The sequence below is a fragment of the Cydia strobilella genome, chromosome 13, assembly GCF_947568885.1.
Source record: "Cydia strobilella chromosome 13, ilCydStro3.1, whole genome shotgun sequence".
NCBI lineage: Eukaryota > Metazoa > Arthropoda > Insecta > Lepidoptera > Tortricidae > Cydia > Cydia strobilella.
In genome coordinates this window covers 12,170,568-12,183,013 of record NC_086053.1, presented here as the reverse complement: position 1 = coordinate 12,183,013, position 12,446 = coordinate 12,170,568, and the positions used below count along the sequence as shown (strand labels likewise).

General features: G+C 38.6%; 1 protein-coding gene across 1 annotated transcript; it reads left to right on the top strand.

Annotated features, from left to right (window-relative positions):
- The first annotated feature begins 5,239 nt into the window (after window positions 1-5,239).
- LOC134746718 (ralBP1-associated Eps domain-containing protein 1) lies at window positions 5,240-12,446 on the top strand. The gene is made up of 5 exons (XM_063681237.1): window positions 5,240-5,575; window positions 5,661-6,071; window positions 7,400-7,556; window positions 9,423-9,594; window positions 9,750-12,446. The coding sequence occupies exons 1-5, from the start codon at window positions 5,426-5,428 to the stop codon at window positions 10,999-11,001; spliced, it is 2,142 nt and encodes a 713-aa protein (XP_063537307.1). The 5' UTR covers window positions 5,240-5,425; the 3' UTR covers window positions 11,002-12,446.

The following is a 12,446-nucleotide window of genomic DNA, read 5'->3' as shown; positions in this document are numbered from 1 at the left end:
CAGTACATATGGCCCTTTAAACTTTCGACATATGCACGGTAAGTGCTCTTTTCCGCACTAGTGCGAGAAAGTATCACCATATGTACTGTAAAAAAAAATTGAAAACAAAAAGCACTAGTGCGGAAAAGCAGTACTTTCCGCACGATATGGCTCCGTAGGAAACGCACTTTTCGAGCACATGCATTGTAAAAAAATATATAGGACTGTATCTCCTAAACCATGCGTCGTAGCGCAAAAATAATAAAATTTTCGTTCCCCTTTATGTAACCCAAAAGTAATACATGAAAAATACAATGAAAAAAAAGAAACAAAATCTTTATAGAGCTGTATTAGCTGTATCTCCTATATCGTGCATCGTAGCGCAAAAATAATCAAATTTTCGCTCCCCTTTAAGAAGCCCCTAATTAAGATTTAAAAACGCAAAAAAGAAAAAAAGAGGAAAAAATCTTTATAGGGCTGCATCTCCTAAACCGTGCATCGTAGCACAAAAGTAATCAAATTTTCGTTCCCCTTAAGAAACCCTTAATTAAAACTTTAAAAAAAAAACAGGAAAAAAACTTTATAGAGCTATTATAGCTATATATATAGATATAATATCTCCTAAACCGTGCGTGGTGGCGCAAAAATAATAAAAATTTCGTTCCCCTTTACGAAGCCCCAAAGTAATATACTAAAAACAATGAAAAAAAAGAAAAAAAATAACAAAAAAACTTTATAGGGCTGTATCTCCTACACCGTGCATCGTAGCGCAAAAATAATTAAAAAAAAACCCCTTTAAGAAACCCCTAATTAAGATTGAAAAACGCAAAAAAGAAAAAGAGGAAAAAAAATCATTTTAGGGCTGTATCTCCTAAACCGTGCGTCGTAGCGCAAAAATAATAAAATTTTCGTTCCCCTTTACGGAACCCCAAAGTAATATACAAAAAACACAATGAAAAAAAAAAAAACCAAAAAAAAATCTTTATAGGGCTGCATCTCCTAAATCGTGCATCGTAGCGCAAAAATAATCAATTTTTCGTTCCCCTTTAAGAAACCCTTAATTAAAACTTTAAAAAAACCAGGAAAAAAAACTTTATAGAGCTATTATAGCTATATATATATAGATATAATATCTCCTAAACCGTGCGTGGTGGCGCAAAAATAATAAAATTTTCGTTCCCCTTTATGCAACCCATAATTTATATTTAAAAAAAAAACGCAAAATTAAAAAAAAAACATCTCATCATTATCTCTTAAACCATGCGTCGTAGTGCAAAAATAATTTAAAAAAACCCCTTTAAGAAACCCGTAATTAATACTTAAAAAAAAAAACAAAAAAAAAACCAGGAAAAAAAACTTTATAGAGCTGTATCTCCTAAACCGTGCGTGGTACCGCAAAAATAATAAAATTTTCGTTCCCCTTTATGCAACCCATAATTTATATTTAAAAAATAACGCAAAATTAAAAAAAAAATCATTATAGGGCTGTATCTCTTAAACCATGCGTCGTAGCGCAAAAATAATTTAAAAAACCCCTTTAAGAAACCCGTAATTAATACTTAAAAAAAAAAACAAAAAAAAACCAGGAAAAAAAACTTTATAGAGCTGTATCTCCTAAACCGTGCGTGGTACCGCAAAAACAATAAAATTTTCGTTCCCCTTTATGCAACTCATAATTTATATTTAAAAAAACGCAAAATTTAAAAAAAAAATCTTTATAGGGCTGTATCTCCTAAACCATGCGTCGTAGCGCAAAAATAATAAAATTTTCGTTCCCCTTTATGAAGCCCCAAAATAATATACAAAAACACAAGAAAAAGAAAGAAAAAAATAACAACAAAAAAACTTTATAGGGCTGTATCTCCTAAACCGTGCATCGTAGCGCAAAAATAATCAATATCCGTTCCCCTTTAAGAAGCCCCTAATTATGATTTAAAAACGCAAAAAAGAAAAAGAGAAAAAAATCATTTTAGGGCTGTATCTCCTAAACCGTGCGTCGTAGCGCAAAAATAATAAAATTTTCGTTCCCTTTTATGAAATCCCAAAGTAATAACAAAAAACGCAATGACAAAAAAAAAGAAAAAAAAACTTTAGGGATGTATCTCCTAAACCGTGCATGGTAGCGAAAAATAATCAAATTTTCGTTCCCCTTAAGAAGCCCTTAATTAAGATTTAAAAACGTAAAAAAGAAAAAGAAAAAAATCTATATAGGGCTGTATCTCCTAAACCGTGCGTCGTAGCGCAAAAATAATCAACTTTTCGGTCCCCTTTATGTAACCATTAATTTATACAAAAAAAAACGCAAAAAAAAAAGTTTTTTTTTATAGGGCTTGATCTCCTAAACCATGCGTCGTAGCGCAAAAATAATTAAATTTTCGTTCCCCTTTATGAAACCCCAAAGTATTATACAAAAAACACAATGTAAAAAAGAAAAAAAACAATAAAACTTTATAGGGCTGTATCTCCTAAACCGTGCGTCGTAGCGCAAAAATAATCAAATTTTCTTTCCTCTTTATTCAACCCTTAATTTATATTTAAAAAAAAAACGCTTTCACTAAACTGCTGTAACTCGGAAACTTAGAATCCACAAAGGGGACTTTACTAATATATGACACATATTAAAGCCTGACCAGTAATATATGATCATTGTCAAGAGGGCGCTGTTCATTCTCATGTATAGGGTGACAGTTCAGTATAGTATGAAAAAATATTGTATTTAATGAACATCATCATCAATGTAATTAATGTTGCTTGCCACGCTTAAACATAACAAAAATCACAATAAATTGCGTCTTAAAATAAACTTAAAAAGTACTAAAAATCGAAACAAAAGTAATTTTTAAGTCGCTGATGTGACATTCTCAATCAAAAGGTAGGTACCACTTTGTCGTTTACCATAAAGACGAAATTTGATTATATCTTTATACAAATAACCTGTCAGAGAAAGTGGTACCTTTTGATTAGGAACGTCACAAATGTTGGTCAGTATGAGGAGTGCAGCCTACAGTTTATTTTTAATTATATTTATATACCTACTACGGTAAGATTGATAAGACAATGTAATTATGCCTCCGAATGAAATAAATACACTATCGCAAAACTAAGTGGCGAGACAGCTCATAATGCCATCTCTTGGTTGGTCTTAACTTAACAAGGGTAAAGGAGATAGTATTAAGATCGCAGTCGCCAGCTGATATTGCGGCAAGTATAATAAGCACCCCACCCGCGTAGGTACCCTTCCCCGCGCACGCCCTTCTTGCTCAATTGAGTTTTATTTTGCCAGATAGTAAAAAAACCGTGGATCAAAATGACCCAAATTATGAATGATGTCTCAATGTGGTATTATAATATTATAGACGTAAACTTAATAATATGAATTTTTTTTTGTGGCAGATACAGGGTGTTAATTAGAAAAATTTTTTTTTTAAATAAAGCGGTGGATGAATTTGACACAGATTTGTTTGAATAACATATAACAATGTTCTGTAAAGTACAACACTTCACTTACCGACTCTAATATTTTTTTAGGCGTTTTAGGATCAATATTAGGTATTTATTAAATGCCATTATACCCGTGGATGAAAATGACACAAAATGCGTGTGTACGTCGGAAGCCACTTTGCCTTTACAGGGAAACAAAGAATTTCGTCTCGAATATTTTTTTTACAGAATGCTGATTGAAAAAAGAAATACCTAAATTTCTACCTAAGCAAATACCTAGGATGACACAAAATATTATTTTTAGGTTTAGTATATGGTCTGGAAACTATATATAAAAAATAAGCAACATTAATATTCTTATAACCTCAGAAGTTATTGGTACAGGTCTAAACCGTCAGGTGAACAAGTCTGCTGTTGCTGAGCATTTACTAGAGTCAGGGCCAAACCACTGGATTGAGCTTCACAACCCTAGAATACTTTCTACAGATCGTGGGTTTTATAGTAGAAAAATCCGTGAAGCCATTGAAATCAAGAAACATAGAAATTTCAATCGAGACGAAGGTTTTAAGATCTCATCCACATGGAACCCAGTCATTAGTAAGTGTAAGCGAAACCAAATATCGAAAGTTGAAAAATCGAATATTGTGAGTGTTGTGTGTCGACCCGGTAACATCCCTAGTGCGCAAAACGTTCAAGTTAATAAACAAGACCAAGTGCGGGTAGTTCGAAAAACTCGCGCGCCTAGAAGATGTTGATGTCAACTTTAGCCAGTCTTCTCCGAGACCACGGGGACAACGCCGTCCTCGAAACGTCGGAGGTGGGTTTAATACTTATTTTACGCGATTAAGTCCCGTCGTTGTAAATAATAATGAGTAAAAATCGTGAAAGTTTAAATCAGTATATATAATATTTTTGGAAATAAAGTATTTCAATGTATGTAATATAGATGGCACTTAAATCGATTTTTATTTATTCAGGCGACTAACGTAAGCCCTCCACACTCGTGCGCGTTCGCGGCTTCGCGCCGCGTAGTCTGGAGCGCTTAATGGTCGTACCACACCATCGCACCGCACCAAGGTCATTGTGCGACGCACCCATAAGTAAGAGCGAGAAAGCGATATCTCTAGCGATACCTTGGTGCGGTGCGATGGTGTGTTATGCCTTAAATTATTCATCATTAGACCAGGGGCGTAGCTAGAGGATATGGCGCCCGGGGCAGTCACCAAATTTGCGCCCCCTGACGACCACACTGACGACTGACAAGTTTCCCTGCTGCTGCCTTTTGCCCATTTTGGCGGCCCCCCCTTGGATGGCGCCCGGGGGCGTCACTCCCCCCCCCCAGCACTCCCCCCCCTAGTTACGCCACTGCATTAGACTAATATGAAATGTTGGTAAAATGATTAGTCAACTTTTTTTATCTAGTATGTATCTATTCGTATCAGAGGATTCAGAGGGCCTACCGCGACAGAGAGGCAACACGCCGAACGTGGTTCGCGGTAATCCCTCAGGTAAAAAATATAATAAAAACCGATAATATTAAATATATTAATAACGGGTCACTCACGTATTTTAAGTAACGCTCGACATGTTTCACTCCGTACCGAGGAGCCTCCTACGAGTACGGTTTCACTCCTCAGTACGGAGTGAAACATGTCGAGCGTTTTCGACTTAAAATACGTGAGTGACCCGTTATTAATATATTTAATATGTCTGTGCCTCACGGAAGTTTTGTTATTAAAAAACCGGTAATGTATCGTATCAAACTGCATCACTAATTATGATGGCCGCACGTCGTCCGTCGGCAGCTGTCACTGACAAATTCACAGACATTCACAGACAAATTCGTCTGCTTCGTGTAAATTTATGTGATGAACGAGTTTAGAATTTTTTATTTCCTGCATAAATATGGTGTACATTAACAGATAATGGATCTTTTGATTGCCTACTTTACTGTTAACTTAATAAATTGTGTATAAGCAAGCTAAACTCTGTTGTTTTTGATATAATGGAGGATCTCAATTTGACAGAAACCGAAATGAGATATTTCGGTGATTTGTTTTTATGTTGTGACGAGGAATCCAATGGGAAAATACCAATTTTGAAAGCAACGGAACTATTTAGATCATCTAATGTACCTAACGATATCCTAAAACAGGTAATATATTCAATACTGTCCACGTTTGGAATAATAATAGAATAATTGTGTGAAGCTACTATGGACACTTAATTATATGTTACAGATCATGGATATAAGCGTGGCACCTAGTAATTCGGCATCGCTGAATCATATGAACAGAAAACAGTTTTATTCTACTTTAAAATTAATAGCAGCTCATCAAACAAATGTAGCATTGAAGCCTGAACTTCTGTCCACTCCTTTGGATCTGCCCCTGCCAAGGTTTACATGGGCACTTAATTCCGAGGCTAGCGCAGACTTAATACAGTTATCTAATTCACCTAAGGAACAACATATCCCTAAGAGAGAACGGAATTTTAGTAGTAACATTGGAGCGTATGAACCCATAAGATTACATTCCAATTTGTCTGATAGTGATGTGCCACAAACTCTGTCTCATGATAACACGGAAGCTCTAAGCACTGACTCGGAAATGGAGTCTGAAACAATGTCACAGAGGTCAGACACACATGGGGTAAGTTAATTTTTTCACAACCATTTCAGTTTTTACTCGTCTGAGGCTTTGAGCCCCTATTATAAACTTATATTGACCAGGATATAGACCGTGATTACCTTTTGTGTTGTTACAAAAAGCTATATCCCGGTCAATATAAGTCTAGTGAAACTAACCGTGAATCATTCAACACTCTCACTATTATAAAATCATTTCATTATAAACTGAAATAGATGTCATATACAAAAGAGTGACCAAGGCCTCGAGAGCCTAGGGCTGGAATCAAACCAGCAACCTCTGCATTCACGGCAGATGCCTAGACTGCTCAGTTATTGTTCCTACTTGAAATAATTCATATTAAAAATCATTTCACAAAATAATTTGATTTGTTTTCCAACAACAGTCATTTATGATGATCAGCTTTAAAATTATTATTGACTTTACTGCAAATCTGTTGTTTAAATGCACACAAAAAACTAGATATGATCATTATTTTTATTTGTTTGGTTCCCTACGGAGCAACATGTGCAATTATTAATTACCATATAAACAAGAATGAATCACCCATTCACCAAGCATGTCATTTGATGATTTATCTCCCTGACCTGTTTATTGGTTATCGGTTAACCAATGATCCATGATAAATTGTATTGATGCTTTGTCCTTGTTACCTAAGGAGCATTTCATATCAATTACGAGAACAGAAAATAGACTATATTGAAACACTACAACATTTTGATTTTCAACCTCTTTATGTTGCACAGTCACTCAATCATATTGCATAATGGTAATTTCTGTAAATGTTTACATATACATGTATGTATAGTAAGTCCTTAGTGTGGACTGTGGCCCATATTAGCATGCATATGAGTAGGGGAATCCCATCTTATAAAACCTTGTTATACACTGAGTTGATATTATTCACATTAAGTTTGTTAATGAATGTTTATTCAATCTCAGATAGTAATTAATAATAATAGTAAGCACTATATTATATCACATCATGGGCTACATAGCCAATCATGCTTAATTGTTTATCATTATGACTGGTCATTTTAAATTATGTTTATTCATTGTGTTTTAACAAATGTTTAAAACATCTATAATATGTTTGTAGGTTTTTTTCCTGCAATTTATCCAAAACGTTCTGTGCATATTGAATACTGATTTCTTAAATCCAGGAACCTATGGATAGGTACCCATTACATTAATTTCTTACAGTAGGACCTCTCTAATCCTGATGGGTAAAAAAGTGGTCATTGACGGATTACAGAGGTTTTCCGATTGTCATCTGCAAAATGTTCATGTTACAATACATTTAGTGATGGTAATTTTCCTTTTTTTTTTAGCGACGAGGTAAAAATGGATCACCATGGAGCACAGCCAGTGAAAGTCCAACACCAACCAACAGTGTAGCAGAGCGGGTGCATCCAGTGTGGGAGCATAGTGCCACAGGCCGTGGTGTGTGGCCCGCCAACACCGGCGAGGAACACACTAGGCTACTGGGTATGTCTCTCTCTAGTTGTTTACTCATGTCTGATAATAGCAACCAAATGCAACATGGTTGTTTGACAATATGACTACCTGGCACTGTAAAGAGCTAATACATTTACATTTTACAACCTTCTGTGCTTATTTGTCATTGTCATTTCTATCAGAGAAATGTTTGCTTGTTATCACGGCATCAGCAGTCAGTTCAAGTAGGCTTGTTGAAATCGGCTAGTGAGTAGAACGGGGAAAGTGTAAGCGCCTTCAGACATCATAACATAAAATATTTTATAAATATACTTTAGGGTTTCATACTCTAAAGGTGTCTGCCCATTGCCTATTTGTCTGTTTATCGGTCTACCTGTCCATCAGTGGGCTGCAACTCGGCAATTTAGACAGTTAAAAATAATAACAAACATTCTTATACTGTTTTCTATTACCGCTACAAAAATTAAATATAAATATTTCATTGAAATTTCAGTGATTTGTCTGTTTATCGGTCTACCTGTCCATCAGTGGGCTGCAACTCAGCAATGTAGACAGTAAAAAATAATAACAAACATTCTTATACTGTTTTCTATTACCGCTACAAAAATTAAATATAAATATTTCATTGAAATTTCAGTGATTTTAGCTAAAGGGAAATTGCCATGTCTGTTGTAAGTGCATATAATTACTGATAAGTGATAACACTATCTAATTGTACACACACCTCACGTACGTCATTGATAAAACTTCTAGTTCACAAATATCAAAGCATCATGGAAGTCTTAAAAAATATTGACTGCAAGATACTTACATAATTCTCAAATAATGTAACAAGGACATCTTTATTTTAGAATTCTATTACCCGTCTCATATTAACGTCAATGGCGGTTTCTTATCGTTTTTATTGCTTAACAGCATAAATTTACAATTTACAAGGAAAGCCACAGACTAAACCGATGTTGATCGGTTATACGGAGATCAGGAAGGTCACAAAATAGTCTCTGCATCAGAATTAGTTACCAAAACAGGTGCTTAAATTTCTGTATAAGCCTTATTTTCTTAACAATAGAGTCGATTTCAAAAGACATCTGGCTCGCTTATCTACGACGGTGCATGAAATCCTACACCGAATTTATTTAACAATTATATATGGGGCATTTTCTATGAATAGGGACCTTATTGTCGATGGCGCTTACGCCGCACAGCGTCGCGCGGTATTGTATTTATATCGGAGCATCGTTAATAATAGCGTAAGCGCCATCGACAATAAGATCCCTTTTTATAGAAAATTCCACATATGGGATATATGTGGTATTTTCTATAAAAAGGGATCTTATTGTCGAGACAATAACGTAAAACTTTTTTTAGACAATGTTTTGTAGCCTTTACAGTTTCAGAGTCATTATATGTGCTTAATTTTTATTGTGTGAGTCAACCTTTGTTAAAATAGACCTGGTTTCGGCGCCGTTAATTATTGTTATGTTCGTTCTCGCGGCCTCTAATTTGATTCATCTAATCAAATTAGTAACTGGCTGAAGTGGCAGATAACGAGGAAATAGCAGTAGTTGAAAACTGACAATGTTTTGTTTGCATTAAAATGTAACAAGATTGTAATTTGTTAGCAACGTTATTGTAAACTCGACTTATTAGGATTCTCTATTCTACAAGAATCGAGATTATCGAGGCCATACATGTTAAGTAATGTTGCTTGCCGTTGAATGATCGAAACTATCGAAAGTAAATATTTGGATTGGTACCTAATCCTATTGCAGATTTAATAACAATTGTTAAGACGTTTAAAACCATTGAAACTTATTTAACCACAAAACCTCTTCTCTCTTCAACTCTTTGGATTTTCAAATTCAAACATATCCAATTTAAACTATTAATTTCCAGGCACGGAGGAGGAATCATCCGACCGACATTCATCCGAAGAAGAGGGCGAGCCAGAAGGAGAAGAGGCGACGAGCGACGCGTGGAGCATCACCAACGAACAAGCGCAGCATTATGCGGCGCAGTTCGCGCAGCTGCGGCCCGACCGCGGGCTGCTGTCCGGCCACACTGCCAGGTGAGAGAGACGACCCTCGTGCGAGAGGGAAGGAACTGCACGATATAAGGAAAAACGTGATTCGAACCTTTTAGCTGCGGGCAGACAATAGTGATGCTTCCAGTTTTTATGCGACCATTGTAATTTCACAAGATTTTTTGTTTTCTTTTCTCTAGACTGTTCTTCGAAAAGTCCCGACTATCTGTGCCGGACCTACGCAAGATATGGCAGCTGTCCGACATCAACAAGGACGGCATGCTGTCTTTAGAAGAGTTCAGCATCGCCATGCATCTCATAGTCCTGCGGCGCGCCGGAGCGCCCGTTCCCTCGTCCCTGCCCCCCGCCCTGGCCCCCAAAGGAGACCCCAGGTACTCCCAACCTACTACAGATCTGGTAGACCTAGGGGCCGACATGTTCGGGTCCGGGACCTCCGCCGATTTCAACTTCGCGCCTAAAACTGAAGCGCCCGATCCGTACGAAACGAAGCCGAAACCCGACGACCGCGGGCCCTCCCTCACCCCGCCGAAGCCCGATCCCCAAGTCAACAATAAGGAGTGGACGAAGTTTGTCGACTCGCCGACTTCGAGCGTTTCAAGCCCCGGCCCTAAACCGGTCAATTTCGACTTTCACAAGTCCGCTCTAGAGCGGGATCCGAAGATATATCACCCGGTAGCGTTGAGAGTGACTCCCGATGTAACAGTACCTCACGGGGAGGAGCTGCGATCGAGCACTTCACCGAGGCGAGACGACTTCGCCCACGCCTTTGAGCTAGCCAGCCCGAAGCGGCTGAATCCATCGACCGAACCGGCGCCCAATGGAGCGCCGCAAGAAATCAAATCGATCCAGCGCCCGCAGCCTAAGAAACCTTTAAAAAGCGCCGGAGTTTTACCTCCACCGCCAGCGCGGGAGTCGTCAGTGCACGCGGACGACGGCCCCGCGTCCCTACAGTACGCGCCCAAGAAGGAGCCGCCTCCGCCGCCGCCGCCGCGGCCGCTCCGCCACCACGCGCGCTCCAGCTCGCTCGACCTCAACCGCTTCAAGGCCGCTCCCGCGCCGCCCCCGCAGCCGCCCCCGCCGCCGCGCATGTCCCCCTCCGCCGCCTCCCCGCCCCAGCGCCGCCTCGTCAACCAGCGCAGCGAGGGCGAGCCCGCCTTCCCGCCCGACGCGCGAGCCCCGAGGGGGGAGTACGACGGGGAGGGCTTCGGGTACAATAGAGAGGACGCGCCGAAGATGCACGGGGCGTTCGAGGTGTACCGGAAACCTAGTCGGGAGGGATCGGCGGGCGCGGAGGAGCCGAGCGTGCGAGCGCTGCAGGAACAAAACGCAGTTTTACATCGTGTGTGCCGCGCGCTGTGTGCCGAGTTAGCCGACGTGGCGCGCGAACGTGAGCAGCTGCGGGTGCGCCTGCTGCCTCGCGACGCCGTGTAGCCTCGTCCCGCGCTCGCGCCCGGCCGGCGGTGACACCCCGACGTGGGCGATTGCAGTGCCACGAGACCGACGTAAAATGATTATTTACCGTTAAAAATATATTTCTAATTCGAAGTACACGTTGTCTATGGGGCAAGAGTACATTTTTCGGGCGACGATTGGTGATTATCCCTAAAAAATATATGTTAAAGGCGCCGGCTGCGTGTGCGTCAATGCGCGTGCGTAATAAAGTTGCGAGCCGTACACGCACACGCCCCGCGTGTGGTGTGCAGTCCCTCATAAGAATCCGTATATTACAACGCGCACGTGCGTGCACGTCTACGCACAGTCGCACGCATCCAGTATGCATGCGCCCTTTTTTTAATGGTATCTTCGGTATAAATTTGGATAAGTTCATGAGTAAGATGCTGCGATCGGCCAGTGTCACGAAGCCATAAGAAAAAAATACGCTTACATCGCCTACTGCTTATGAATCGTTTTTAAAACATGATTGGCTGTAAAAAGGTCAATAGTCCTTACTTGCTACCTATCCCGTTTTCAGATTATACACGTTTTAAAAGTGCCTAGTTTTAATAAATATTTAATGTATTAAAAAGGGCAAATTTCTACATATTTTTTTACGATACCTGCGTTTGATCGATACATATTTATATTGCTACTTTGAATCGACAGACCGCTTGAATACTTTTATAATAATATTTAAAGGACATTTTATAACAGGATAGGTGGCCCGGCGAGCGGTCCAAAGCCCTGGTGCGAAGTAGAGTTATCATGTATTTACCGTCATCTATTATTGTATCAATCATTTTGTATTATTTGATGTATAATAATCTCAAGAAACAATGGGAATATTTTTACATATTTTACTTATTATATCCCAGTCACGTATATCGATATATTGTGAAATATCGATAATATAGAATAGTTTTTCGTTATCTCACTGAGACAAAAACAAAATTGATACCATTCCTAATTATTTTAAATTGTATAGCGGCGATAATCGATATGTATTCGATTACTTTTCGAACAATATACCTCGGCAAATTTTACCCGATACTGATTTGCTTCGGCGTGTAAGTAGCTTTAAGAGGCTGTATACTTGAATCACACATTTTTCTCCATTTTTAAATAAGTCCTATATAGTATAATATAAATTATGTTAATAACACATTAATAATGATATATGGATATTTTGTACTCTGGCGGCTTAATATAATAATCTCAAAAGAAAAAATGATCCTTGACTATATAACCTAGTAATTGCTATGTATTATGATAGGAGTCATCATTATTAGTCACAAACTTAACGTCAGTATATGTTTTATTTTATACATCGCTTAGTGTTCACTTGTAGTTGCATTTAGACATAATACATTTCATTGCATGTCCGTCTAATTTATATCTATAAGTGCTATTGAGTTCGCACACGAAATACGCGCAAGTGA

Excerpts from the sequence above, each read along its gene's own strand:
- LOC134746718 (XM_063681237.1), top strand. The coding sequence starts at position 5,426 with ATGGAGGATCTCAATTTGACAGAAACCGAAATGAGATATTTCGGTGAT. Across the intron at positions 5,576-5,660 it reads CTAACGATATCCTAAAACAG|ATCATGGATATAAGCGTGGC; the intron begins GTAATATATTCA and ends TATATGTTACAG. Across the intron at positions 6,072-7,399 it reads AGAGGTCAGACACACATGGG|CGACGAGGTAAAAATGGATC; the intron begins GTAAGTTAATTT and ends TTTTTTTTTTAG.